Source organism: Leuresthes tenuis, unplaced genomic scaffold (genome assembly GCF_036924035.1).
Source record: "Leuresthes tenuis unplaced genomic scaffold, fLeuTen1.0.hap1 SCAF_10, whole genome shotgun sequence".
NCBI lineage: Eukaryota > Metazoa > Chordata > Actinopteri > Atheriniformes > Atherinopsidae > Leuresthes > Leuresthes tenuis.
The window spans coordinates 14,997,218-15,024,944 of NW_027325364.1; the positions used below are offsets into that span (position 1 = coordinate 14,997,218).

At 40.7% G+C, this 27,727-nt stretch overlaps 2 protein-coding genes across 2 annotated transcripts; both read left to right on the top strand.

Moving 5' to 3' along the window:
- Positions 1–567: 567 nt before the first annotated feature.
- On the top strand, positions 568–12,859 carry LOC140315782 (G-protein coupled receptor 20-like). Its single transcript, XM_072393364.1, has 7 exons — positions 568–1,010; positions 5,822–6,094; positions 6,209–6,475; positions 6,613–6,857; positions 6,991–7,075; positions 12,427–12,552; positions 12,674–12,859. The coding sequence occupies exons 2-7, from the start codon at positions 5,900–5,902 to the stop codon at positions 12,857–12,859; spliced, it is 1,104 nt and encodes a 367-aa protein (XP_072249465.1). The 5' UTR covers positions 568–1,010; positions 5,822–5,899.
- A 2,790-nt stretch (positions 12,860–15,649) lies between these two features.
- On the top strand, positions 15,650–27,157 carry LOC140316494 (solute carrier family 45 member 4-like). Its single transcript, XM_072394346.1, has 12 exons — positions 15,650–16,564; positions 20,305–20,493; positions 20,582–20,761; positions 21,106–21,782; positions 21,973–22,122; positions 22,218–22,466; positions 22,612–22,731; positions 22,874–22,973; positions 23,088–23,168; positions 24,014–24,144; positions 24,343–24,411; positions 24,566–27,157. Exons 1-12 carry the CDS (start codon positions 16,342–16,344, stop codon positions 24,866–24,868), a joined length of 2,472 nt encoding a protein of 823 aa, XP_072250447.1. The 5' UTR covers positions 15,650–16,341; the 3' UTR covers positions 24,869–27,157.
- The last annotated feature ends 570 nt before the right edge of the window (positions 27,158–27,727 follow it).

Sequence of the window (27,727 nt, forward strand, 5' to 3'; positions counted from 1 at the left end):
AACATACTCATTTTGATTGATTTGTTTTTGGTTATTTTACTCTGTCGCTTTATATTGTGCTGCACATTTAGAAGCACCGTATCTCACAATGGCTGCATACTATAACCCCAGTTCTATGAGATGTAAACCAGCTGCCTAAAAACGACCTGTTCGTACCTGTGTGGAGAAGTAAGGTTTTAACAAGTAAAGTTTTATCTGTTTCATTAATGATTTTTGCTTGACTCCAGTTTCAAAGATAAATTGAAACAGTAATGAGAAAAAGTGTCTGAATGACCATAAATTAATTTTCGACCCCACTCCTGTGATGAAACCTGCAGCATCTTCATGATTTGCGTTTTACAGTCTTCAGATTAGGCTACATGTCAACATTCGGTGGCTCGGAAAAGCGCTATACTCTAACAATGTGTTCTCGTTTTTGTGTGAGTGTATGGTGTACATGGGCGCACATGAGAGTGTCTTTGCAGAATGTAAACACATAGTGAGACTTCCTGTCTGGGAACCCAACTGATGGGGGGGGGGGCTTTAGGATGTGAGGGAGGGAAATGGGAAGGCAGAGTCCCTGAATGAAGTGAAATGATGCTAAAACGAGAAGAAAGAAGGGAAGAATAAGATGCAGTGAGAGCTGTGAGACTTGCAACAGGTGGAGGCAGAGAGACGTGAGGATGTTTTGATATTATAGCAAGAAAAACGTACATTGAGCTACAGACGAGCTGTGAAAAGGGCAGAATTGACAATAATATCTCGGCGCTCAGATTTGAAGGAGATTGCTTATGATTGCAGCCTGCCAGCATGAATCAAAAACATGAGAGGAGAGACGAAATTCCTTCTGAAAAGCTGAACATGTCAAGACAAAAAAAAGTGACTAATGTCAAAGTGGATGTTCGCTGTTGATTTGAGAGTCAGTCATCACTGGATGCCAATGAAGGATTTTTGGATTAGGACAAGAGGACAACTTCAGCAGACACAGGTTTGATGAGTTCAGAGTCAGTCGGTCTGATCTTTCTCAGCTGGTAAGTAGACATCGATTAAGGCCTTGTTTGTATTCTTTTAGTTATGTGTCATCCCGGAAACCAAACAAATGATAACATTCGCACAGAACGCTAAAGACAATAAACATCAAGACAGGGGCACATACAGTCTTTTCACATGTTGGTGCAACTTATTGCAGGAACAGAAATTTTGCAATCACTTTGAATAAACAAGCAAAATAATCTGATGGACCCTCAAAAGTTTCTAAAATGAATGGTATATGAAGTCAAGTGTTTGTTATAGGTTACCCTGTCAGGCTATAGAAATACCTTGCCAGCTTTTGTTGCAAGCACAAATCCAACCATCTCTAAAATTAGAGTCACAGCAGCAACAAAATGTTCTGTTTGCCTCGAGGGCTCCTCTGTAAAGCTATAATTTGATGATGTGCAGCGTGAGAGCTCCGCACCACTATCCCACCCTGTCTATCTCCCTTTCAGTGTATTTCTGTCTTTCAGACAGTAACAACAACAACACACACACACACACACACACACACACACACACACACACAGAGGACTCCCATACTGCTGGAATTTATTTGGACAGTGTTATTTGTGATCTGCCTCTAGGCCTTCTGTTCTCCTCTCAGTATCCTTTTACAGTTATTGCATCACCGCTCTCTTTGATGTTGGGGAAGGAGAGCAACAGTAGGATAGAAATAGTAGTGCATCAGATTTTATCTGGGTTGACTCAAATCAGAGACAATCACAACCTATTCATTTATCAAGGTTTTGGTATCCATAATTCAGTGTTTTATTGAAGCACCTTTGGAAGCAATTAAATCTTTGAATTCTTTACAGCCTTCTACGAGTCTTTATGAGATTTACACACTTGGATCTGGACAGTTTATCTGATTCTCTGAAGCTTCTCCAGATCGGATGAGAAGCATTTGTGAACTAACAAACAAGGCTTTGGATGGGCCACTTGAGACAGTCAAAGACTGAGGTGTTGAGCTAGTCTTCTGTCTCCATCCCCTGTTGTGTTAATATGATCTAATTCATAATTTATCACAGGTTTTCTTGGCAAGGAGCCCTTTGCCTCAAATTTCAAAGCACACGGTACCCCTTCAGTGCCATATTTCACTGTGCAGAGATTAAAAGACCTCAGTATATAGTCCTGCTACATTTCATATAAATGCCAAGAAAGCGTGGCCAAATGTTCTTTGCTGGTGTTATCATTGTCACAAGACACGTCACTAGTGTAACCCTGGAAACGAAGGCAAAACCTGTTGCATTGGAGAAGAGTATGTCTTCTAACATTTGCTTCTTCTTTTCCTTAACCTAACCATGTGGTTTTGATGCAAACACAGTCAACAGCAACTGTCCTTCACAATGAAATAACTCCAGTCTCCTGAGTGAAAGGTCCTGTGCTTTGTTCCTCTACCATCTCTTCAGCCACTAAAGTCACATTAAGACTAGAAGTACCTAGTACTTTTAGCCTCTTAGGCAGTTTTTAAGGAAGTGAATAGCACCTTCATACTGCTGTTATTTGTGTTTCCACTGCAGTCTAAAATACCAGAAAGATTAGGCAAACCGTTCATGTGGCCCCTTCGTACAGGTCTGTGCTGACGTGTGTATTTTTATTTGTACTTTTGAATATAACTAATCTGAAACTATTAGAAAGAGATGTTTTATTTCTCTGAGTCTCTTCATTGTCCTCATGTAGCACTGAAAGCCTGTCTCCCTCCCATACATCGAGCTGGGCATGAATGTCCGAGTTGCATTTACAAACAATAACCACTGTTCCAGCAGTACAACTCAAAGATAACCAATTGGATTGGCTCCTTTGGGGGCTTACAGTGAGATGACTGGAAGTACATGACTAAGCAGAAATCTTTAGTGCTGCAAGTTGTATAAGAAAAAATGCTCCTGTCAAAACACAGCTTATGATGCAACTCTAGATCACTGCCAAACCCAGAAAAAATATGTTAATTCGACCTATTGATGGAGAGCAGAAGGGATGGTCATCCTTTTAGTAGGTACTCACTTATATAAAAGCTCTTTTGAAGCAGAATGACCATTGTGGTTTTGGTCATTTCCTCGTCTAGCTCAGTTACCCAGTTTGTCTGCGCAGCTAAACCATTATTAATGCCTCTGTGCTCCTGGGAACACTCATTCCTTTAGAAATGAGTTCAAACCCTTTCCTGGTCTGTGCCCTCCTGTAGTTTTATCATAAAGGCCAGAGGGTTCCTTGGACTTTCCATGGACTTTCCTTGAGTCTAATATTTGTGTGTGTCTACACTATGCCCAACAGACATTTGCCACAAGTAGGCTTTAAACAAGCTCTGGGCTTTTTCAAGCAAACAACTGGCATCGGACCATCAGCATATGATTTCTGCATTGTAGAATCTGGTAGATGTTACACTGTTAGTTACAGCATTATCTGCTGATTTAAGTAACTCATTAAAGCATTCAGGCACGACTGGAAATTAACATCTCTTTGTAATTCCTTTCTTCTGCTGCTTTCATTAGTCTAAGCATTTTCTTAAGAAACTGTGTTTTTCTTTAGTGCCTCTTCAGGCAGTATCACAGCAAGGCTGATATATAACACACTGCAGTGTGTTCACTGATCTGAGGTGAGGGGCAGTTATGTTGGATTTTGAAGCCAGGGCAGGGGCTGGTGAGGTTTCTCAGACTCTCTGTGTTTGAAAAATCCAACTAATCAAACGGAGGAATACAATCATACTCCAGACCAAAGACAAGTGGTTATTATTAAATTATAAGGGATGTTGGGGTTTGTCATATGACCATGAATGAATTTAATTTATCCAGTCGTTGTTGAGATTTTTCATTCCCAGAGCTGAGCACAGCCTGTAGCTATGGACATCAGTCAGGTCAGGATGTGTTTGGGCTCAGCATTTATTTTCCCACAGCTCAGCTTCAGTCAACAAGCCATCACTGAAAACCACTGGAAGGTATTACTTGTTACTGCCATCTGTTCTTAACAGAGGAAATACATAGTTTAACACACGATTTCCCTAGAGCGATGCTCATGACACTCGTTAGCGGTGTTAATGATGATGAGCTAGCTCCAATAAGCTGACTAATATCAGGGGATGTTGCTGTGAAAATACCCATTTATTTTCTTCATTGGTCTTAATGTTCTGTGGCAACACTGATTTTGTTCCTGAAGATGAATCACATTATTCATGCCCTAGCCACAGCGAGCATATTATTCTCATTAGCCTGAGTAGACTATATTTTTTGAGTTATGAGCAATGAGCATATGCAACACAATATGCCGAGCATCTCAAAACTCTCCAATCTGGGTTCACTCGAGCAATTAAACTGCATTTGTCATGGAAGAATACATGACATGCTCGCCTCCAGCCAGTTTTTGGGTTGATACTTGTTAAATACTCCAAGGAATGGAAAATGTGTTAACATCCTGTGACTTGGCAGTTTTCAGACAGTATTTGAAATGACACTGGATGCATTAGAACTTTTGGATCTCCTTCACTGTCTTCGTCTCATAATTTATATCCTGAGATCAGCTTTGTCGAAGCATATGTATTTTTAAAACAGCCATATTATCGTGTACACTGCGTATCATGTGGTCACTGACTGCCCTCTGCTGTCTAACGTTCACACCTGATGGTCTGATTTAAATATACACAGATAACTTGATTTTATAGACTCTCATAAAAGCAGGATGTTATCATTGAAATGTAAAAAAAACACCCTTGACAGGTCACATTCTATTTTATTCCAACGGCATACTTTAAGTTGCCCCTTTCTTGTTGCTTCAGAGTTATAGCACTGCTGTGTGTGCTTGTATAGTGTACATTCTGTTGCATTTATCTCACTACTGTTTAGAAGATGTTGAGTGATAATCTGTGGATGTTTCATCCGGTGTCCTTTCTCTTGGTTTTTGGAATGTCATCCATAATGTCATATGGCAGCTAAAGCATATAAATAAATAGAACCACTTGTTATTTCAGCCAATAAATTTGTTCTAGAGGTTGAAGAGGTCTTTGCACTGATTGTATCCACTAAGTGAATGCAAACGTTTAGCATAATTAATCAAATTAACTGACACACAGATTGAAGCCGTAAATATCCTGTCCCCACACAAACAGATTGCACATATTTCCACTGTGTTTATTCCTGTTATGAGAAGAATTTCACATCTTTCTTGAAGTAAATAAATAAACACAGTCCAGTTTTGGATTAATGGCTGATTCATGTCAGCCCAGAATGACTCTCTAGTCTGAATTATGTGAAACCTCAAAGAATTTTTCTTTTTGGTGTTGACTCCAGTGTCACTTATAGGCCAAAATTCAGAGGATGCATTTTCTCTGCATTTTGTATTTAGAGAAAAAAAAAACTGGAATGGAATTAGATATACCCATAGATCATGAGAGAGCATAGGCTAAATCGTTCAGATATTGGTTTTAAGTGGCTTTGTTAGTGTTTCTGTGCCAACAGCAACAACCACCGAGGGGTCAGATGTGGAATGAGGGGGCAAGTATGTGAGCCTGTGTGTTTAATAGATGCAGAATTTCTGAAACCGGAAAAGTATTCAAAGTTGAACAAAGATTACAGTCCCAAAACTGGTTCCAGTTAACACTGACTATTGCCAATGACACCTGTGAAGACTCCATTGCAGTGTCTGATGATGGACAAGTAGATTATGAGAGAAAGCTTAGCAGTCACCGAGTCACGTCAGCTCCACTCTGTCAAAGTACATTGAAAATGAAGAGCATGTCATTAAATGAAATGCAGACTGCATACGCTACAGCAGTCATTTGTTGAGTGTGGAAAAATTAAATGAACACTCGTGTGTCTTACAGTTTCTGCTACATCACAGACTCAACACCATCTGTGTCACCATCGTCATTGATGCGGATCGACATCAGATAACCACCACCATGATGAAGTACAACAGCACTGAATCCTGGCTCTTAATGAACACTTCGTTTTCTATCCTTCCTGTAACAACCAGTCCAGCTAACATAAGCATGGAGGCATATCTTCAAAGACTGGCACATTTAGACGAAGGACTTTACAATGACTTCTACGGCCTCTGGATCACACTGATGGTCATAAACTCTCTCATTTTCTTGGTAGGAGTATTTTGGGTGTCTTAATATACTATATATATATTCTTTCGCAACTCAATAGTACTTTCTAATTCTAGTCTAATTCTCCTCTACTGCATATCTCCCTCTGTTTTCCAGGTGGGCATGGTCCTCAACACAGTTGCGCTTTATGTTTTTTGTTACCTCACCAAACAGAAGACCACCTCAGTGATATACACCATCAACCTGGCAGTGACAGACCTCTTGGTGAATCTCTCTCTGCCCACTCGCATACTGCTCTACTACAGCGGAGGAACTTGTCTCACATGCTCCTACATGCACATCTTCAGCTACTTTGTCAACATGTACTGCAGTATCCTGTTTCTAACCTGCATATGTGTCGACCGATACCTTGCCATTGTGCAGGTATGTGTTGCAGGTTTTAGTTTGGCTTAACAGTTTGTCTAAGTAACTTTGTCTGAAAATCCTGTACCCCTTCGTACTTGCTGATCTTGACTTTAAAGAAGGAATCTGAAATATCTCATCTTCTTTTGTCCTTGCAGGTTGAAGCTTCACGTCGATGGAGGAACTCGAGCGTTGCCAAGTGTGTGTGCATTTCTGTCTGGCTGTTTGCCATCGTGGTCACCTACTCCTTTCTCTCCTCTGCTTTCCAACATACGGGCTGCTGCCTCTCAAAGCTTCTCTTTCTTACAATCACTGAGTTCTTCCTACCCCTTGTCATCATTGTGGTCTTCACGCTGCGCATTATGTGGGCCCTTGCTGATCGTCACCTGATGCAGCAGAGCAGGTAGAACCAGTGTTACACAAACAGGTGTAATGAAAGAGCAACTTGCACATCTAAACTTGAGAATATCTTACATAATACACAAGCAACTGATGCAAGACTAAAATGTCAAGTCATATTGATGGTATTTATACAGGGAGAGGAGAAGGAGGGCTGTTCAGCTGCTAACCACTGTACTGATCATCTTCACCATCTGTTTCACACCTTTCCACATCAGACAGGTGAGTGAGTTCCCAGTTTGACACATTTCAATATCAATACAATATCTAATATTCAACGGATTTTTTTTTCAAAAAGGTCCCAACACTGAGAAAAATGGACCCACAAAAATTCAATGTCACCTCTGATTTTATGTGTAGAAGATTCATCTTGATTATGACCAAACGGCTCTTTAAACAACATCACCACCTTCAAACCTAATTGAACATGTCCTCCGTTTGACCTCAGCTTAACCATCTATGTCAAGGACAGTGACACAGAGAAAAGCACGGTTGTGCGAAGGATTCTTCAGTTCTCTCCACAAGGACCAACCACTTCTTGGGGAAAGTGAAAAGCAGAGATATGTAAATGGAACCTTTGAAAAAAAACTAGAGCTGAGAAGCTTTCACAAAACATGTCAACGTGTTGGACACAACATCAAGTTCTTAAAAAAAGGATGTCAGTGAAATAAAATGGCATTTGGCAGCCTTTTAAAAATATCCTTGAAACTTAGCAGGTAAAAGCATCCAAAGATGGATTACTCCACGGATCACTGTGAAGGCCATAGTAGACTTGATGGTCAGCCTTATTTACTAAAAATTGTACTTCACACATAGTACAGGCTTGGGGCAAAGGTACAACAGTACCATCCTAAAACACAGTCCACCTCAGTTAGTTCCCTCAAGGTTAATCAAAAAGTCAGTGCAGCTGTGGAAAAAAGACATTGGAAGCTCTCTCTGAGGCCACTCCATGAGTCACCATCAAGTGTAGCAAATACCAAGGTACATGATACACTGTACCCACTATTGTTCTGCACAGGCTGAAACCTTCCAGCCACATATTCACAGAGAATGGATATGGATACAGATTAAGAAGTGGAGTTGTCATCAGCCACCTCTTATGACACTGATCATATGACAACAAACAATGCACCACAATAGAAAAAGTGAGATTTGCAAAAAGGATTGCATTGCTCAACTCAAGAGGAAGGCCAAGAAATAGAGATTGGTTCTTTAACAATGGATTTTTCCAACTAAGGTGTAGCCTGTCCATTAATGCATCTAAAAGTAAAAATTTAGATGAGACTGGATCACCCTCTCCAAATCATTTAGGGGCATGACAGGGTTTTGCTGTTGCTAGAAATTATAAGACGAAGAAACTGGACCTAGCAACAGAGGAGATCTGATTGTGAAATTAGAAAACAGTGTCACATAAACACCAAGAGTCTTCCCAGAGGAGTGATTATTAAAAGCTAAGAGTGCCTACATCAGCAGTTCAGGATGTCCAAAAGCCTATAACATCATTCTTGTTTTCATTTAGTTAGGGGAAGGTTGAACTCAGAGATCAGAGATTGCAGCAAACATGTGACAATGAAAGGAAAATGTCATGTTTTTTTAAAAACTGATTTGACGATAAAGATATAAAGATAGACTATGGGGCAACACCTTACGTGTGTTGAGGCTATTTCAGAGGAGTGATCAGTTAGGTCGACTCCTACATCAAACAAAACAAATCAAATCAAATTATATTTATATGGCACCTTTCATACTTTAAAAGCAACACAAAGTGCCTCACAGAGGCTAAAAACAACAATGATATACAACTTACCAACTCTCCCACCCCCATAAATACCCAGAGAGACACAGAGACAAACAGACACACACACACACAAACACACAAGCTCAGACCCACTGCACTTATCAGACATGGCCGGACACCCAGACCCAAGGCAAGGAAATAGCCACCTTGGGGGGCCGACCACAGTGAGAGGGCTCCTGGCCCACGACCACAGGGAGCGCCGCCACAGAGATAGTCCCAACCCGGGCAGACAAGAGGCCTCACACCAAGGTGCAGAGTCCTCCAGCCACCCGGGCCAGAGCAGTCCACAGAACAGCACCCCGTCAGTGGACCAAAAGCAGCTCCCAGTGTAGTAGGCCCCCATGAGGAAATACTGGAGCTAAAAACTGAAAGACTAAAACAGTAAAATAATCTAAAAAGGTATAAAATGAACAAAATAGATTAAAAGCTTTTCACCTCATATAGTTAAATTGTCTAACTAAAACATGGAGTTAAAACATATGATATATACATAGAAAATAACATAGAACAAAAATTAAATATGATAAAAAGTTTGATTAAAAGGAATAAAGAAAATCAAATAAAAGTCTGATTAAAAAGGTGAGTCTTGAGCCTCTTTTTAAAAACATCAACAGTCTCTTGAGCATAACAGTAATCTAAACAACAAGAGATAAAAGCATGCATCAGCACCTCCGTGCTGGTCTGAGAGAGAAACAGGCGGACTCTGGCTATATTCTTAAAATGGTAATAACCTATCTTTGTTATGTTTTTGATATGTGGAATAAAACTAAGCTCAGAGTAAAAAATCACGCCCAGATTTTTGACAGCTTTAGATGGTTTAAGATTTTGTTAAAAGTTTCTCTCTCTGGTCTTCAAGACCAATGACTAAAACCTTAGTTTTGTCCTGGTTGAGCTGTAGGAGGTTCGCTGCCATCTATGACTTGATATCTAAAATGCAAAAAAGGGCATCAAGTGGCCCTGTGTCATCAGGAGACACGGCAGTATACATTTGCATATCGTCAGCATAGTTATGAAAGCTGATGCCGTGCCTCCTGATGACATCCCTGAGGGGAAGCATGTACAGATTAAAAAGAATTGGACCCCTAAAATTGACCCCTGGGGAACCCCAAACTTGATCTCATGGGTCCCTGAGGAACATGTATCCATACTTACAAAGAAGTATCGATCTGTGAGGTAGGAAGCAAACCAGTTAAAAACAGTACCAGAGTGGCCGACCAGGTTCCTCAGTCTGTTTAATGAAATGTGATGGTCTACTGTATCGAAGGCGGCGGTAAGATCCAGTAGTACCAGGACTGTGAGTTTATGGTTATCTAAGTTGCACCTGGTATCATTCAAAATCTTTAAGAGGGCTGTCTCAGTACTGTGGTTCCTCCTAAAACCAGACTGATACTTCTTTAAAATGTTGTTCATATTTTAAAAAAACATTTACTTGGTTAAAAAACATTTTTTCTAGTATTTTACTTAAAAATGGTGAGTTGGATACAGGCCTGTCATTGTTAAGAATGTTTGGGTCTAAATTGCTCTACTTCAGAAGGGGCTTCACCACCGCTGTTTTAAAAGAGGTGAGGAAGACACCCGTCTGGAGAGAGCAATTCACAATGTTTAAAAGCTGTTCCTCAAAGAATCCATAAAATGTTTTAAAAAACGGTGTGGGAATTGGGTCTATAAGGCAGGTTGTAGGGTTTACCTGGGAGAAGACTCGACCACGTGTCCTCGCATCAACCAGGGCAAAACTCTCCAGTGTTTCCTCAGGTAAAAGCAATGATCCAGGTGTGGTGACGGCTAAAAACTGTTGAGATAAAAGACTGGATCTGATGTCATCAATTTTACTGCTGAAGTGGTCTGCAAAGTCCTCACAGAGAGTACCTGATGTTGCTTTGTGGGATCTGCTTAAATTACTGTTTGTTAAAAGATCAGTGGTGGAGAAGAGAAATTTGGGATTGTTTTTATTGTCAGAGATCAGTTTTTTGAAGTGGGAAATTCTTTTTGAGTTGCTGCCGTAAAATTTGATAATGAATTGTTAGTTTTGAATTACTCCATCTCCTTTCAGCACTCCTGCAGTTTCTTTTCAGTTTCTTTGTTTCCTCATTTCCATCCATGGTGATGTAGGTTTTGTCTTAATTGTTTTTGTTAAAAGAGGAGCCACTGAGTCCAGCGTTGACTTAAGATTACTGTTAAAATTGTCAACGATAAAATCACAAGGTGCTGGTAAAATCTCTGCAGGAGTGCTCTGTAAAATCTGGAGTTAGGTAGCGTTTCCTCACCGTTCTCACCGGGGCCTCCCGCTGATTAAAACTGGTGATGTTAAAAAACACACAGTAGTGGTCAGACACAGCCAGGTCCACAACAGAGGACACATCTACGGACAGGCCAAAGCTTATGACCAGGTCCAGGGTGTGTCCTCTGCTGTGGGTCGGCTGTGCTACATGTTGTTTAAAATCCAAGCAGTATAAGAGGTTTCAAAATTCTCTGGATACTGGGTCCGAGGTGTTGTCAACGTGTAGATTAAAATCACTAGTTATTAAAATCCTGTTGTAGGTGGTGTGAACGATTGATAGCAGTTCAGAGAATTAACTGATAAAAGAAGTGGAATACTGGGGTGGTCTGTAGACTGTTATACAAAGAATAGGAGGGCTGCTAAAAACAAAGACATGGTGCTCAAATGATGAGTAACTGTTTAAAGGAACTTTGTTTGAGGACATTGTGGTTTGTGTTATTGATGCAATCCTTCCTCCTTTTTTTGCCTCCCCTAGTAGAAAATAGAAAGTGAAAATTTCAAACTGTGACGAGATGATGGAATGAGCTTTGATGTCAAAGGCAGCTGTTAAGTCTAAAAGCACCAGGTTGGCTTAGTCTCCAGAATCACATAATTTAAAGTGAATCAGTTATAATCAGACAATTAAATACTACAAAAAGATTAGATTCAATGCTGGGTTGAGGCTTGAAAGCAGATTGGAATTGTTCATTTTCATCAGGATGAAAAGCAGTGTTGCCCCTGAGTACGCACAGAAAAAAGGTGGGTAAGATGCTAACTTTAACAGTGTACACTGAGGGCCAAAACCATGGAGCTGGGAGAGTGAACAGGAACATTATCAGGGCCGTGTATTGATGAGAAGTCCCGTTGGAACACTCCACTGAAAGTGAGTAAGAAAAGCAAAGCCAATATTTAGTGGGACTTTAGGCTCCAGACAACAGCAGCAGCTGGCCAAGTTACATAGTGGTGGTGGACAAGAAGCAGAAGCTGGTTGTGATAGATGTGTTCATCTCAGCAGACAGGAGTATTATGAAGAATGAACAATTCTAGGAACTAAAGGAAAAACTGGCACAGATGTGAAAAGTGAAGGTCAAGGTATTCTCAGCGGTAGGAGCATTTGGGCTGTAATGAATTCCAGGTACAACAACTAAGATCTCCGTCCAGAGGAATGTAGTCCTAAGAGCAGCTAAGCCCCTCAGATTCTGTAGTGAAGGAGGAACACATACACTTCACCCAAGTCAGGAAAACAAGTGGCAACCTTTAGAGAACACTGTATATATCTATATGTGTTACATCTTATTGGGGATATATTTTCTGATTGTTCTTTAAATATTGCTTTTCTTAAATGAGAAAGTAAACAGTATCAACTCTTGCCTTTATCTCTGAGAAGTATTGCGTACAGAGTATAAATATTAATAGTTTTGGAAGAGATAAGATGTGGGAATGATAACACAATTTGCACATTGTTATGTTAACAGTCGTTGTGTGTGACTGGCTTTTTCTTTTCTTTTTGTGTTGTAGGTGTTGGTGTACTTCTACCCTGATATGCCCCACCATGTGATTGTATACCACTTAACTGTCACTCTAAGCAGTTTGAACAGCTGTATGGATCCAGTTGTCTACTGCTTCGTTACAAATAATTTCCAGGTACGACTCAGAAAGTCTTTTCCTCCCTCTCTGCTACCCATCTATCCTTCCCTAAAACCATAATTTGTCAACCCGTCACTCTGTTACTTACTAAATAATTTACCACCATTGCTGCCCCCAGGCCACTATGAGGCATCTTTTCCGTCGCGCAGAGCCGGAGCAGACCAGTGGTGATATTGTCAGTATGCAGCACAGCTCCAAGGCCTCAGGAGAGACAGCCAATGCAACCACCAATAATGTGATCATGATGACCAAGATTCCCAGTGCCCAGCAGAGTGACAATCCGAAGAACAATAACACAGTGTAAAACTGTCTTTTACAAACGGTGCTCAGTGCTACACTTATGGAGATGTCACTGTGATGGGCTTTATTTTTATAAATGGTGTAGTGTCATCACCTCTGGACCGACACCCAGTAAAGCCATTCATTTGTCAAAATGAGCACCAACCAGTTCACAAATAGAAACCCAGCTGATTCCCCAAACTGCATGAACACTGACACGAGACAACTTTTTGTCTGCAGCTAAACTCTAATATATTGCAATAGGACATTCTGATCCCTTTGGACCTGTACATTTTCATGTGGTAAATTCATATTTTATTGACTAAACTGACTCAAGAGTATTATATTGTACAGGAATTGTACAAAAAAATGTCTCTTGAAAGTTTTTTCAAATATGTTGAAACCCTATCTATGTCTTCCCGATTCAAAAATGATATAATTTCCTTTGAAGAGTATTTGCCCAACTATATATGCTTTCCCGAGTAATCTAAATTTCAAACCCTGACTTTGCCTATAACAACGACGGTTCAACAGCATAGTAACAAAAAGGTTTCATTCATATCGCACAATATTTATATACACTTTTAGGATGAGCATAGATTGCTACGATGCTATTTGGCAGATCCTGGTGATAATTAAAGGCATCTCCATATCTGCTTTTTCTTTTTGTTGTACATTTTACAGACAAATTCACTCGGATCAACTTCTTCCAGCAATGACTTGTCATACACCTGTAAAGGTTTCCCTCATTTTTACAAGGTTTACACATAGAAATAAAAGATGGAATTATAAAAACGTTTTGAGAATAATGTCTACCTTTCTACAGCAGAGGGCAACATTGCACTCCATTTCAAAGACCATTACAGCAAACCATTACAGCAAACCATGAAAGAAAATGATGTAACTCAAGTGGAAAGTGTTTGGATTCCTAATGGACGCTATGTAGAACTTTGAGCTGGGATGTTTTTATATTTTTGCTGGAGCAAAGTTTTGCTCTGTGAAGTAACGAATGAATGAATGTTTTCGTTTAATCAATTGCATAATCGACAGAACCTTTTTTTATATACATAATTGTGATAAAAACATTAACACTCGAAAGTACACTTAAGAAAAATTAGGGGAAAATACAGTTTTTAAGCGAGTGAAACGCTTCTTTGTCCTATGTCCATGCACTAATGTAAATCATATCAGTCGAAAATTAAAATGACATTGTCCTTCGACAACAAGTTTACAAATAAATGGAAAAAATAAATAAAATTAATATTTTCTTTTTATCTTTTACAATATGAAAATGAGTCTATATTATATATCACTGCATTACTATTTCTGGTGTAAGGCAGAGCGTATATACTCTATAGCTCTGGTGTAAGGTAGCCTCGTGTAGTTAACTCCTATTGGTAAGTTTAATGACGTCTTACTCCTTCATGACCACGCCCCTCTTTGTTACTGTGGAAACTTGTGAAATAGATGAGTGTAGTAAACCAAATGGTCACTGAATTAGCTGGCGAAAGTTAGCTGGACTGCTAACCCAAACCGACAGTTTTTTGCTTATTCCATAGCGAAGACTGTCGTGTCGTGCGGGATTACTTGTACAATACCAAAGAGGAGCAACCCCCCTCCGCAGGTATTTTATTTTATTTTTGTTTCAACTATAAGTCGGTCTGTCTGTCTTTCCTCGCTAACGTTAGCTGACTAAATAATTAGCCAGCTTAGCCCGCTAAGGTAACTATAGCACGTTTTACCACAGTCAAAATAAGATAACCTTCTGTGTGTCAACGGTTAGGCATTGTTTAATCCATTTAGAGGCAAAGGCACGTAAAGTCGTACACACCATCCTCAACGGCGAAAATGAGTAGCAGTACCTCGTTGATGTACTGAAAGGTAGGTAACTCAGGTAAGTTTGCAGAGGCTTCCCTGAACAAAACGTGCCACAACTGGTTCAACGAGCAACCCCCGTCGGACACGCACATTCCTTTGAGGAACACGCTTTCAGTCCCTCTCAAGGGAGGTTCAGGTTTTATGTATCATGTTTTGTTGTTTTTAATTGTATACATTTATTTATAACCACTATTATGTGCATCTGTTAAAACAGCGAAACATTGCACAGGGCTTTGTCTGACTGAAATTGTTAATAAAGTAAAATATCTAACCCTTTGTTTGGAATAACTTCTGTTTTCCTCAGGAAGTGCGTGTAGAAAATTAAGTTAAGAGACTTGTTATCAACTATTTTCCCAGTTCCGTGCCCAAAATGAAATGAAATCGCCCTTTTGAGGGTATGTGTCATCTCAAAAGGTTGTAAAGTAGGTCTGTCAGCTTTAACTGTTAACACTTATGCAACAGTCAAGATGGTGTCATTTTAGTGTATTTCTTAAGATGGCTTTTACTTGTGGCTCTGAAGTCAGTTTTGTGGTTTGAAAGTAATAATCCCAATGTCACTGAGCAATCTGGTTTACGTGGGGCAACGCATTTTCATCCATATATTTTGTACATATATTTTGATCCCATTTTTTTTTAGATAAAATGTCTGGAGTTTAGTGGCAGGACAGCATTTTGGAAAAACTAAGAGGTTGTTGTTTTTTTCCCCATCATGAGAGCCAAATGCACTAAAATATTTTTACACATGGGAACCTTCTGGTATTTGACCCTCGCTGTCATATTTATAAAACAAGGAATTTTTAAAAGATTCACTTAAAAGGTCCCAAGTATTACAGTATGGTGGTGGGTTCAGTTTGGGCAGGCCAAATTCAGCCCAAGTATATGGCCTGCTCCTTTGCTATATTTTAACCTTATTTAATCATCTAACGTGCGTCTGTTTTCCTGCAGGTCGATGTGTGAGAGCAGCAGGGGGTATTTGCCAAGGAATTTCCAGATGTTTTTACACGGATTTGCTCAAAGCGCACTGATGAGCACTGTTACGGACCTCTGCTGACTCCTCCAGTCGTATGCTCATAGACTCCAGCACCCACTCCAGAAAGCAAAGTCACAGACCTATTGGAGTGTTTGCCTCAGCTTACTACAAACACAGCTACTGGAAAGCATAACACACGTCTCACCCGCCCCCTTCCATCTCTGTTGCTCAAGCCTGCTCCTCCCCTTTACATACCTTTGGAGCAGCACAGATGCTTTCTGCTCTTCCTGAATTTTGAACTCGAGCGTAAGCAGCCATGAGGAGAACCCTTGCTCTCCAGCTTGGCTTCTAAATCATACCGACTGATCCTTCATGAACATGATGCCCGCAGGATAGCATTTTCTTAACCACATCAGGATTTTGGACTTATTCATCCCATTATAATGATGACTCTTGCCTCTTCATTTTATTTCCTCTGAACGCCATGCTTGCAGATTAGCCTTCCCGGACAGCTTTGGCTCCTGTTTCAGTAATCAATCAAGATGGAAATCCCGGACGTTACATATTCTGTCGGCTTATTATAAAGTAGCAAAATCATTCTGGAATTCGTAGGGAAACGGTGGCAAAGTTAAGTTTCCATAAAGTCGAACCAGGCTGAGATGGGAGGTGAAGCAGAGGAGAAAGAGGCTTTGGGCCCTCCTGAAATGAGAAAATCCATGCAAGATGCAGAAGACAGTGAAAGTGAGAAAGAGTTGGAGGAGGAGGGGAGAGCAGCTCGGATCCCCTGGTATCGCTGGGTAATGCATGCAGCCGTGATGTTTGGACGTGAGTTTTGCTACGCCATGGAAACCGCCCTGGTGACACCAGTGCTACTGCAGATAGGTATGCAATACATAGACACTCTTCTCTCCTTTAACCTCAAGAGATGTTGTAGTCAAGTCAGTCCCTGTTATATTGTGTCGGAATTGTCTAGATGAATTTGAGACGAAAACGTTTGTGTTAAGTGTGGAGCACAGACATCAGCAGGACCTGTTTTACTGCAGCTTAGCACACACGCCAAACTAAATAGACATTGCTCAGATGACTCAGATATAAAGTTTTTTGAACCCCTCCACTTGACTCGCACAAAAGGATGATTTTTATTCCTGTCATACTGATGATATCATACTGGTGTCGACACAGGCTGCAACCTGATTCTTCCTATGAGGTATCTTGGTGATTATAGTTGTGGCAATGTTCCTCCGCCTAGTGATGGGAAATTGGTGGAGCCGCATTTGCAAATTGGCCGCACTTAGCTATGAGTACGTGGGTTTTATTTCACTTCCTGTACCAGAACAGTTTGGTCTGTGATGAAGCTTGTAAAGGTTATTCAAAAGAGATGCACATCTTAGTAAGGTGACACTGGACAGCATTGTGGAACTTGATTGTTAGGCCATTCATCTCCCTGGCTGCAGCTCATCTAAACTCCAGCAGTAGCCACAGAGAGGCTGCAGTATGCAGTTAGATGTCAAGTTTGCCACCGTAGCAGAAACGAGACAAAGGTGAAATACCTCTGGTTTGGTATGACAAGAATGTATAACACAGCACATTTCATGCTCACTATTTTCCACTCCGTGAACAATATTTAAACCCTATCCTGGGCTTTTTCTTTGAAATATTTCAAAGCATCAGTATTTCCTTTTTTACATGTCAGTAATCTCAGTGAAATGTATTTATTTATTTATCCTTTTGTGGTTTAATTTCACATTTGTAAATGTAAAATAGATGGCTGTCCAGAGTCATTGAGCTTCTTAGCAGCCTTTGACTCTTGACTTGGTCTCTAAAACAGTTTAGCCGAATATGCCACCCTGCTTATCTAAATGGATTAAAGATAACAGTTGCTGGACAGCAAGAAATTTAAGAAATTATTTTGCTGTGTCCTTGCTTCTGAAGTCTTCACATTCAGCTTTGTAAACGTTTGTGACAACACTACCCTCTGAAACATTAACATGTAAAGCTTAAATTAAGCTAGTTAGCTAGTCCGGATGGGTGACGCATTAGCTTAGTGTTTTTTGAAGGCTATAGCCTCTGTTTAGCTAAGCTAACACCTTTTAAACAAATATACTCTACAGGCTTTATTTGTAGCTTAGGACAGAATAACAGTATTGTATTTACTTTCATGCGATGTTGTTTATTTTCAAAGATTTCTAATTATAGTTATAATTTTTGCTGTAGTCAACCAGTCCTACATAACGTGATAATATGCTTTACTACTGCATGGAAAATAAAACCTAGTCACATCTTCTTTATTTTGCTTTTAAAGCTGCCATTCTTTGTTAAAGGATATACACCAAGGATAAAGTCCTTTAAAGTACTTGTTCTCTTAATGTCTTTCTGCTGTGAGAGACCAGGACTAACAGGGAAGTGAGAACCTTCTCCCAAAGAAGCGTTGAAGTATTTAAATACCCAAACTTTTAGAAAAACTGTATCCGGAACACTTTTACCACAAACCGAGGTGTCCTGTTTTCTTATCTGGGAGAGTTGCACTGCCAATTTGAATCAAAAGCAACTCACAAGGGGCAACAAACAACAATCTGGTCACTGCAAGTGTGACTAGCTGCCAGCCACAGTGCATGAACATAACTCCACCTTGTTGTATTGCCCATGGTCAGCTTTACCTTCTTGCAACACAAACCTGCAGCACGAGCGTATCATACTTCTGCAGAAGGTTCACCTGTGAAGTTCTGTGTTTCACAGCTAATAGTAGTGTAACAGGTGTCATTTCTCACGGGACATGTGTCTTTCCTTCAGCCCCAAACAAACACTCTCGGGCGCACTGAAAAATAAATGTGCTGAAATAGAAAGGACAGATGGATGGAATGATATGTTTTACTTCTAAGAGCTCTTCTGTTTTGTGAGCTTAAGAACTCAAGATGGCATGAGCAGAGCAAGAGAGTAACATGTTCCGGTGAGAACCAGCCAGAAGACTTTCAAAGCAGAACGTGCACTTCTTTGCAAGAGGTAGACCCCTAATACCTCAGAGCAAAGTTATTGTTTCATAAAAATAGATACATATCAGCTTATATATCCCATTAACTTAGCATATTTTTTAAACAGTTGCTGCGTTACTTTAAAAACAGGCGAGTTTACTTATTTGAATTCCTACTGAAGCTTCGTTCTGATCTCTGACAGAGGCAACTGGGGGGGGGGGTTGTTTTGCATGTTTTAGTATTTCATGTTATAACTGGTCACTATTGTTTGACAAATGGCTCTTAAACTGTATTGGTGAGTAAGAGCTATAAGGGCTATGGTTGGATAAATGATGCAAGGTGGTAAGTCCCCTTTTAGTGTGAAGAAAAAGTCATAATAATAATGAAAAAAAGAAAAAGGCTCTGCCCAGATTTACATGTTGTAGTTATTTTAACAAGTTCCTGCATGAGCAGCTTATGAATGGTTTGCCTATAAGTTGTTCAGAACAGAGTCTGGTAGATGAGTAAATTAGAACAGAAAACCTCGAAGCACATAATGTGAGCTCTTCAGTCAGCTGCTCTGTCGTCCAACTGGACGACGGGGGTTTACAAAAGAATAAATGGATAAATAAATATTACTCAGCAAGCGCGTTTAATAGATCTGTTTGAAAGTGGTGCTCGCAGACAAAGAGCAGTGTAGCACGGTCCTGTCCTAACAAGTCCAAATGGTCTCAATAAGCAAGCATAATTAGATTTCCCAAAACATTTTTCATCATTTCCTTCCAAGGGCTTTTATTTGATTTCAGTTGTCCTCTTAGAAATACAAGCAAGACAATCTGTTAACATTGTGAAAGTACAGATGGCAAAGGCTTGCAGGATCTTGCTGTAATGGTGCGTTTTACAATGTCGACAAAGAAAATTGAGGCACGTGACGGGGAAGGCATGGCTTCATATTAACTCTTTCCCATAAAAATAAGTTTAAGATTAATGTTGAAGCAAAAAAACACACTTTGATTTATGTCTGTCTTGTATTGGCTGACCAATTCCAATTCACCAGATGTGGGAAAAAGACTGTGTGTGGGACAATGTGGGATACCAAAGCATCGAGGTAGTCTAAAATAACCTCTATATTCTGCCCTTTAACTTGTAACATTACTATACTTTGCCATCTGGTTGATTCAGTAGCACATAACACACTGCTAATAAAAACGTAACAAATATATCTTATTGAAATGCAACTTTCCCAAGTTCTCTCATGTAAGAAAACATACTAAGCATGGAGCGTTCATACTATACTAGTTAACACACCTGACTGGGTATAATTCTGGTGCTGTTCTGACCTGATTTGCATAGTTTTTTGTTGGTGGGCGCACCCTTAACCTGCTTCCGCGTTCCCGTTTGATTAACATGATCAAATAGCCCGCCCCCGCCCTCACTGCTTTCTCCAAACAGCCATTTCATAAATGCCAGATTGTAAAACACGCTTTTCAAAACTGGAGTTTGTCTATAACAATGCGGGGAACAACGTCTCAATTTGCGGGACGTGTGAAAGGTAATGCAAGGTAATGAAAACGTGCGACAGTCCCGCACAAAGCCGGGCATCTGGTCACCCTCGCTGCAGTCGCCAATGTTACATTTGAATATATTTGAATACATCTGCGCTGTGTCTTCTAGGGCTTCCTGAGCAATATTACAGCTTAACCTGGTTTCTTAGTCCCATCCTGGGGCTCATCTTCACACCTCTCATCGGCTCGGCCAGTGACCGCTGTACTCTGCGATGGGGCCGGAGAAGACCATTCATTCTGGCTCTTTGTGTGGGTGTGCTGATTGGGGTGGCGATGTTTTTAAACGGATCATTGATTGGTGAGTAGGTTTGAAATGAGTTCGTCTGTCCTATCTTGTAATCCCTGCAGTTTAATCCAGCATGTGCATACCTGTGGTTCTCTTTCAGGCCTTTCCATCGGTGACAGCCCGAACAAGCAGCCAATCGGCATCATTCTCACTGTCATAGGTGTGGTGGTGTTAGACTTCTGTGCTGATGCCTCTGAGGGGCCTATCAGAGCTTACCTTCTTGATGTTGCTGACACCGAGGAGCAAGACATGGCCTTGAATATTCACGGTCTCTCTGCTGGTAGGACATTCATAGATGAAGATGAAGACTGCTGCTTCTAAAACCAGCCTTGCACTACTCATACTTGCACTACCAACTTACAGTGAACCTCAGAAGCCCTTTGACTGATGTTGTGACATCACTTGCCATTAGCAGTGATTGTATGACAGCATAAGAACAGGCATAGCAGGACTATAGCAAAAAGTTTCAGGACACAAAGACTTGCCTACTCATTTAGTTTCTTATTACACACTGAATATGACGTTCCTTTAAACATTCACAAAGCAAGTTACACAGTAACATAACTCTCCATACACATTTCCAAACAATGTTGCTCAATAATACTTCTATACCTGTCTCTTTAGGGCTCGGGGGAGCAGTTGGTTACATGTTGGGAGGCCTTGACTGGACCGGCACAGCTCTGGGCAGAGCATTTAAATCACAGCAACAGGTGCTCTTCCTTTTCGCAGGGATCATCTTCATCATTTCTGTCACACTACACATGCTCAGTATCCCTGAGCAAATTTTGACTGCATCCAACCAGCTTAAAGACGCCGACGGCGGAGAATCTATTAGCCAAACGTCTTCGGGGCCAGTTGGCAACACGCCCCATTTCCTAGATGTAGTTTTAGAGGAGGATGCTTTTGTACTAGCCTCGTCCCGAGAGGACAAGGAATCAAAAACCGAGAAAGGAGAAATGGACTTCCTTGCAGTTGACAGAGTGCGGAGTAAAAGTGATTCTGTCTTAGCCATGCCAGATGCTACAATAAAGTTGGATCCTGACCTTGACATAGAGCCACAAGTTTTCCTGCCTGATATGCAATTTCTACCAGAAACAAATGGAGATTTAGAAGATGCTTTTAAGCCATCTTGTGACAATATTGGGTCCTCACCTCCTCCCGGGGAGCCACCCTCTATCACCGATGGGATGGAGGTCACAGAATCTACGAATGCAGTTTTGGCTGAATTTAAGGATCCGACAAATGGCCATCCGTCTTTCTCTCAGGGAAGCTCCGCCTCAGAGGATGCACATCTGAAACAGGTGAAACCATCCGACACAAATACAGATGTTATTTCTGTTTCCTTCAAATCATTTTGAGACCATTATCACCAATTGTTCAATTGCTCAAAGACAGAAAGCGACCGTCTTTTCTCAGATAAAGAGTTCCATGGATTCAATTTGGGCCTTTTATTCTTACTTTACTTCTACGTTTTTCTTTTTCCTGTCCCAGCTGGTTAAAGGTGCCAGTGATGTCAGCGCTGGCGCAGCCTCCTCTGACTATTGCAAAGTCCTCAAAGGACACACCTCCACTAAGCCAGGGAACCGCACTACAAGTACTTCAGTTTCACCTCGTCCACACCCACCGACCTTCTACAGACAAGTATAATTTCATTCATCCTTTCAAAAACTCTTTCCTGTAGTGTTAAACCATGGCTGTTCTTGTAAGGCTGAGGTTGCTCTGTCTTATTCCTTCAGCCCTCCTTTACGTTTTCCTATTATGGTCGAGTGAGATCACAACGGCATCGACTAAAGCACACAAGACCTTCAAGCCCTCGGCCGATCACCACCTCTCGCAGTCTGAATGATCTGCGGGACGTCCAGCGACATCCACGCAAGCGGAATTTGCAGCCGTCTGTTAGCAGTCTGTCTTCTGAGAGCTCCAGCAGTGAGGAAGGAGCAGACGGGGGTACAACTGTGCGGCTGCTTTGGCTGTCCATGCTGAAGGTGGAGTGAACTGTACACTGTTGTACTATGGTCCTAACCACCTTTACATCACTAAATATCTGCTGTTGCAGGTAACAAACCACTCTTCGGTTGAATTCCTTTTTTGCTAACATGCTACTTGTGTGTGTATTTCGCTGCACCGCAGATGCCGAGTCAGCTCTGGAGGTTGTGTGTGTGCCACCTCCTCACATGGTTCTCCATCATAGCTGAAGCTGTGTTTTACACCGATTTCATGGGACAAGTCATTTATAATGGAAACCCTCAGGTACAAGCCACACACACACACACACACACAAAAACACTGCCTGGTACAGTCCGTACTTTATGGTTCTTGAATATATTTCTGTTTTAAAGTCTATTTGTCAAGTGTACAATAATGTTAATGCAGTGTTTCTGCTTTTTTTAAGGCACCATCCAATTCTACACAGCTCCAAGATTATAACAGAGGAGTTCAGATGGGCTGCTGGGGACTGGTGGTGTATGCTGCAACTGCTGCTGTCTGTTCTGGTAAAACACATTTCAAGATTAAGATTCAGCCAAAGAAGGTTGAGCATGAGCTCCCTTTTCTTTTTTTTTCTCCCATAAACTGTCTCTTACAACTGATCATTTGTCTTTATCCAGCCATCCTTCAGAAGTCTCTGGATAATTTTGATCTGAGCATCAAGGCCATCTACATCGTTGGAACTTTGGGATTTTCAGTAGGTCAGTTACCAGTAGAGCATACTATAGAAGCCTATGGGACAGTTTCATGTATAGTGATGCTTGAACGTTTGTAAAACCTTTGCAGCTTTCTATTGTTTTGCACATATTTAAGCTTTAACACCATCACCATTCACTTTATTGTGCACACTGTAGAGTTAACAAAGGATTAGCACTTGATCTGAAGAAGAAATTAATTAGGCTTTTTTTTTTTTTTTGTCTCTGGCACGTCTTCTGTTATTTTTAAATTCTCTATCAAATTGTGATCTTCAGAACCTTTTTTACCGAGGTTCACCTGCAGGAGTCGTCGAGCAGAGCACTCCAAAAGAAAAAGTCATAAAAGTCCGTGAAGTCATAAATCAACCCAAATTAATGAAAGATTACGTGGAAAAACAGTTTTTGGATGGATGAGACCAAAATAAAACTATGGGTTTAAATTAAGAAAGTTCTTCTTTGAAAAAGGAAAAACCCAGCGTTCAAGCTCAGGAATCATCAGTGAAACACGATGGGGGTGTTGTTATGATTGGGTCTGATTATTATCGATGAAACAATGAGTTTTGTATGATAAAAGTGAATTCAAGAGGCAAATGTTGGACCACCTGTCTGTGAACATGTAAAGTGGTTTATTCAGTAAGACAACAATCCAAGGCACATGAGTCACTATGAAAGAGTTCATGTGAGAAAACCCAACAACGTCTCAGAGCTGAAGCTGTTCTCTTCGTTCATTTTCATGGAGAAAGGCAGAACCCCGTGAAGGATTCGCAAACTTTCAAGCACAGCTGCACTCACAGCAGATATATTTCTCTTCTCATGAAGTTACTTCCAAACTGTATCCTCCCTTATTTCAGGAACAGCAGTCATGGCAATCTTCCCTAATGTATATGTCGCCATGGTGATGATCAGTACCATGGGCATCATCTCCATGAGCATCTCCTACTGTCCCTATGCATTACTCGGGCAGTACCACGAAATAAAAGAGGTATGATCACACAGATATGTGCAATAAAACTGAATAATACAGACTTGACTGATACAGATGTAGACTGGATGGTTCAAATGTTGCCTTTATTTTAAAGCTTGAGTAGTTCATGAAGGCACCACTAAAGGCATACAGCAGCAATAAGATGAACCATTTTCAGTTGAGGTTATATCTGCTTCTCTCTGGTTCCTTTCTCAGTACATCCACCACAGTCCAGAAAACACTCGACGAGGTTTTGGTATTGATTGCGCCATATTAACCTGCCAGGTAGGCCTTTACTCTGTTTTCATCTATGCGGCCAAACCAAAGTGTCCTCTGCATTCTAAACTGAATGAATCCACAGACATCTTTGGTTGTGCTATGGACTATAATCTGGAGGGGATAATTATAAACCTGTGGTAACAGTTTGGTTTTATTTCAGGTTTACATTAGCCAGATCTTGGTTGCCTCGGCCCTCGGATCTGTGGTGGATGCAGTTGGCAGCGTGCTTGTCATTCCAATTGCGGCCTCTGTGGGCTCCTTCCTTGGGTTCCTTACTGCCTGCTTCCTCATCATTTATCCTGATTCTGAGCCCAGCAGCTCGGAGCAAGACCAGATCTTGGCTGGTTTACCTGGAGAGGAGGATGAGAACGGAGAAAGGACCAGTGACCAGAGACTGGCTCTACTCAGCCTCGCAGACAGCGGTAGTTTGAAGAAGACAGAGCATCACTCTGCTGTTGCCTGAGCTTAGGGAGAATTGATGAGGTTTTCCCTCATCAATATAAAGACACTTCATTGTGAAAATTAGACCAAAACAATCTGGTGCACATATGTGATGGTCTGGAGGAGAAATGATACGAAAAGATGGCAGAAAGTTGACATTCCATCTACAGAAATCTGGGCATCTGGGAGTAGATTTAGATAGATTATCGTCTTAGAGAGAACTGGCTCCAATTAACTGTCGGTTCTGGGCTGCTCTGCTTTTACTGTCACTACCTCAACTCTAATACCAATGGATGTTTGGCTGGTTTAGTAACTACAAGTAAGCCATGAAAACATAAAAAGCCACTCGACAGGGATTTAATCAAGCCGTTGGAACGTAATTTAAAGCAGACTACTGAAGCAAAGAAACAATTGATTGTTTAAAACGCACCAATAGGAAGCACAGAGCACTTTGTCTCACTTCTGAACAGTGGATCACGCAATGCGTGACGTTTTACTTAGAACCAAAGCTGCTTCGAAACTGCTCCATGGCAATCGTAAGGCTGTGGAAGTGTTACTTTGTGTAACCGTGACAAATTGTAGGCTAAAAAAAAAAAAACAGATGTAGCCGCAATGTTTGTTTCCATTCAACACGAAAGGCCGTAGAATTTTTATAATGATTTTTTTACGTATGCCAGAAAATACTGACAAGGTTAAGCCTTCTGAGTGTATTTTAGTGATATATATGTTGATAAAAAAACGTGTTTCAACCTGCCAGTACAAACACCTACCGTTCAGAATGCCATGTTTCTTTAATAATACATCTGATCTAAAAGTAGCTGAGAAGCGAAGCAGCAAACATGCTCGCCTTGTTTATTTGTTTTTTTCTGATTACCAACCGATTGCAAATCAGTCTCTTATTGCAAAAGCAACTTGTTGAGGCAAGACAATCGTTTATCATTGCTTCTGAAAACTGACTTAATGGAGGGGGGAGGGGTTCATTGTGATCATATTGCTGTGGCACATATGATCACATAAGTTTATGGTGGAAGTTGATCGCGTCTCATTGGTCAGAGTAAATGGAAGGGCTCCGTTACTTGTAAGGGGATTGTTAGCCATCCCCTGCTGCACGTACTGTGAGGCGTCCCGTTGTGATCATCTGGCAGCTCTTCATCTCTGTTCTGTTGTGTGAGCAGGGCACAGATTTCAGTTCACCTAAGAGTAATGAAGATGGGAGATAGCAGAGTCAGTTGAGAATTATGGTGAAGACGAAAGCTTCATTAGTCTGTCACACGCACACGGTGCAGTGTAACCAGCTGGAGGCTTGTCTACAGTCTTAATTGAACAGCTTTTTTTCTTTTTAGGGGTTCCATTATCAGAACCTGATCAATGCTGAATGTAGGATTTGCCGTCAGTGCCCCGAGCAGCCCTCAACTCCCGAATAAGAATGGTATCACCGTCAGTTTCATTGTGGAATATCAACGTCACATGGTTTGAAACTTAACAAAAATCCTGCACGATGAATGGATCGAGAACCATGTCTATGTAAGGCTCACAGCTGACCTGTGGCAAACTTACCAAAATTAACCTTAAAACCAGTCTCAGGAACTTCTCAGTCTGCTTTCCTCCTTAAGAATCAATCCCTCAAATCAGAGGAGACATTATAATACCAGGAAGCATGATGGAAAGGTGTCACAGATGACTCGTTTTCCAGCATGAAACTTCTCCCGTGCAACCGGTGAGACTTCACTTCTCAGTGCACTCCTGAGAGGATCCTTTACACTTGTGTTTAGACATTAGCAGGGCTTCTAAAGGAGAAATCCAAGATGGAAGGCGGGAACAAATAAAACGGCATGACATCATTTTCAGGGTTCAGACTGGGTTTGTGTCTGTTTGAAAGCACCTTTTGATGATTATGCTCCTAAACCTGTACAAGGTACTGATACGGAAAATAGTTGATATGCCAAGTTGCTGTAAATCAGAAACAGATGGAATTTTTCCATCTCAAGAGTTTTTTCCAATTTTCTCTTAGAGCCAGAAACGAGGCCTCTAATGCTGTTAAAGAGTATTTTTAGTACAGTTTGATAAGCCTCCTTTGGGAGCCACACGCTCCAAACTACTGTGCTGAAAGAGGCAAAAAGGGTAGTTCGTCTTTATTTATTTCTTCTTTTTTTTTTTTAAATGCTTTTTCTACGTTTTGGTTTGACAAGTAAAGACCCGGCATGTTGATTAAGACTGTTCTTCGGTTCCGTTTGCTGCTGTACAGATTTTTATAAACTGATCACAAGTTACTGTTTTACTGTTGATTTTGAAGAAGAAGAAAAAAAAAGAACAATGCACCTTTTGTTGACTCGTGAGTTTTTATTGACAACCTCCCATCACACACATTGTGTTTCTACTCTTTGGCTCCTGCTGCCATGCAGACATCTTGAATATTGTTAAACTAAGGCACGAGATGACCTTTTAGTCGAGGGGATAAATTACAGCATTGTACAGAAGACTTGAGCCGCCCCTCATTTATTAATATTTTTGCTTCCAAGGAGACAAATTTCCTTGTATTTTCTAAAAGTATTCTTGAGCAACGCTGTTCTCTTTGTTATGCCTCTCAAAACTGACCTTTGTGTCATCAAATCATAAAAAAAAAAGAAAAGGCACTTGACTTATGGGATGAATTGGTGTTGTGTCTACTTGTTAAGAAATGAGGGGTGGCCACAGTACTATAGGTCAATATGGATGTGTGTACATTTGAAATGTGTATTTGTTAAGTTTAAAAATTAAGAAGAAATAAAGCTGGCTTCATTAGTTCCCAGCAGGGATATCATTTGAATTGGTCATCATCTGTTTGGGAGACAAAAAATTAAATACATTAGTTCACATCTTGCATCTGAAAAAGTTTCCAATT

What these genes read in the sequence shown, in the direction of transcription:
- LOC140316494 (XM_072394346.1), top strand. Translation starts at nt 16,342, where the DNA reads ATGGGAGGTGAAGCAGAGGAGAAAGAGGCTTTGGGCCCTCCTGAAATG. An exon ending in ACCAGTGCTACTGCAGATAG is followed by an intron (nt 16,565 to 20,304) that starts GTATGCAATACA and finishes TGTGTCTTCTAG; the next exon opens with GGCTTCCTGAGCAATATTAC. An exon ending in AGTACCACGAAATAAAAGAG is followed by an intron (nt 24,145 to 24,342) that starts GTATGATCACAC and finishes TTCCTTTCTCAG; the next exon opens with TACATCCACCACAGTCCAGA.
- LOC140315782 (XM_072393364.1), top strand. Translation starts at nt 5,900, where the DNA reads ATGATGAAGTACAACAGCACTGAATCCTGGCTCTTAATGAACACTTCG. An exon ending in TAAACTCTCTCATTTTCTTG is followed by an intron (nt 6,095 to 6,208) that starts GTAGGAGTATTT and finishes TCTGTTTTCCAG; the next exon opens with GTGGGCATGGTCCTCAACAC. An exon ending in TCGTTACAAATAATTTCCAG is followed by an intron (nt 12,553 to 12,673) that starts GTACGACTCAGA and finishes TGCTGCCCCCAG; the next exon opens with GCCACTATGAGGCATCTTTT.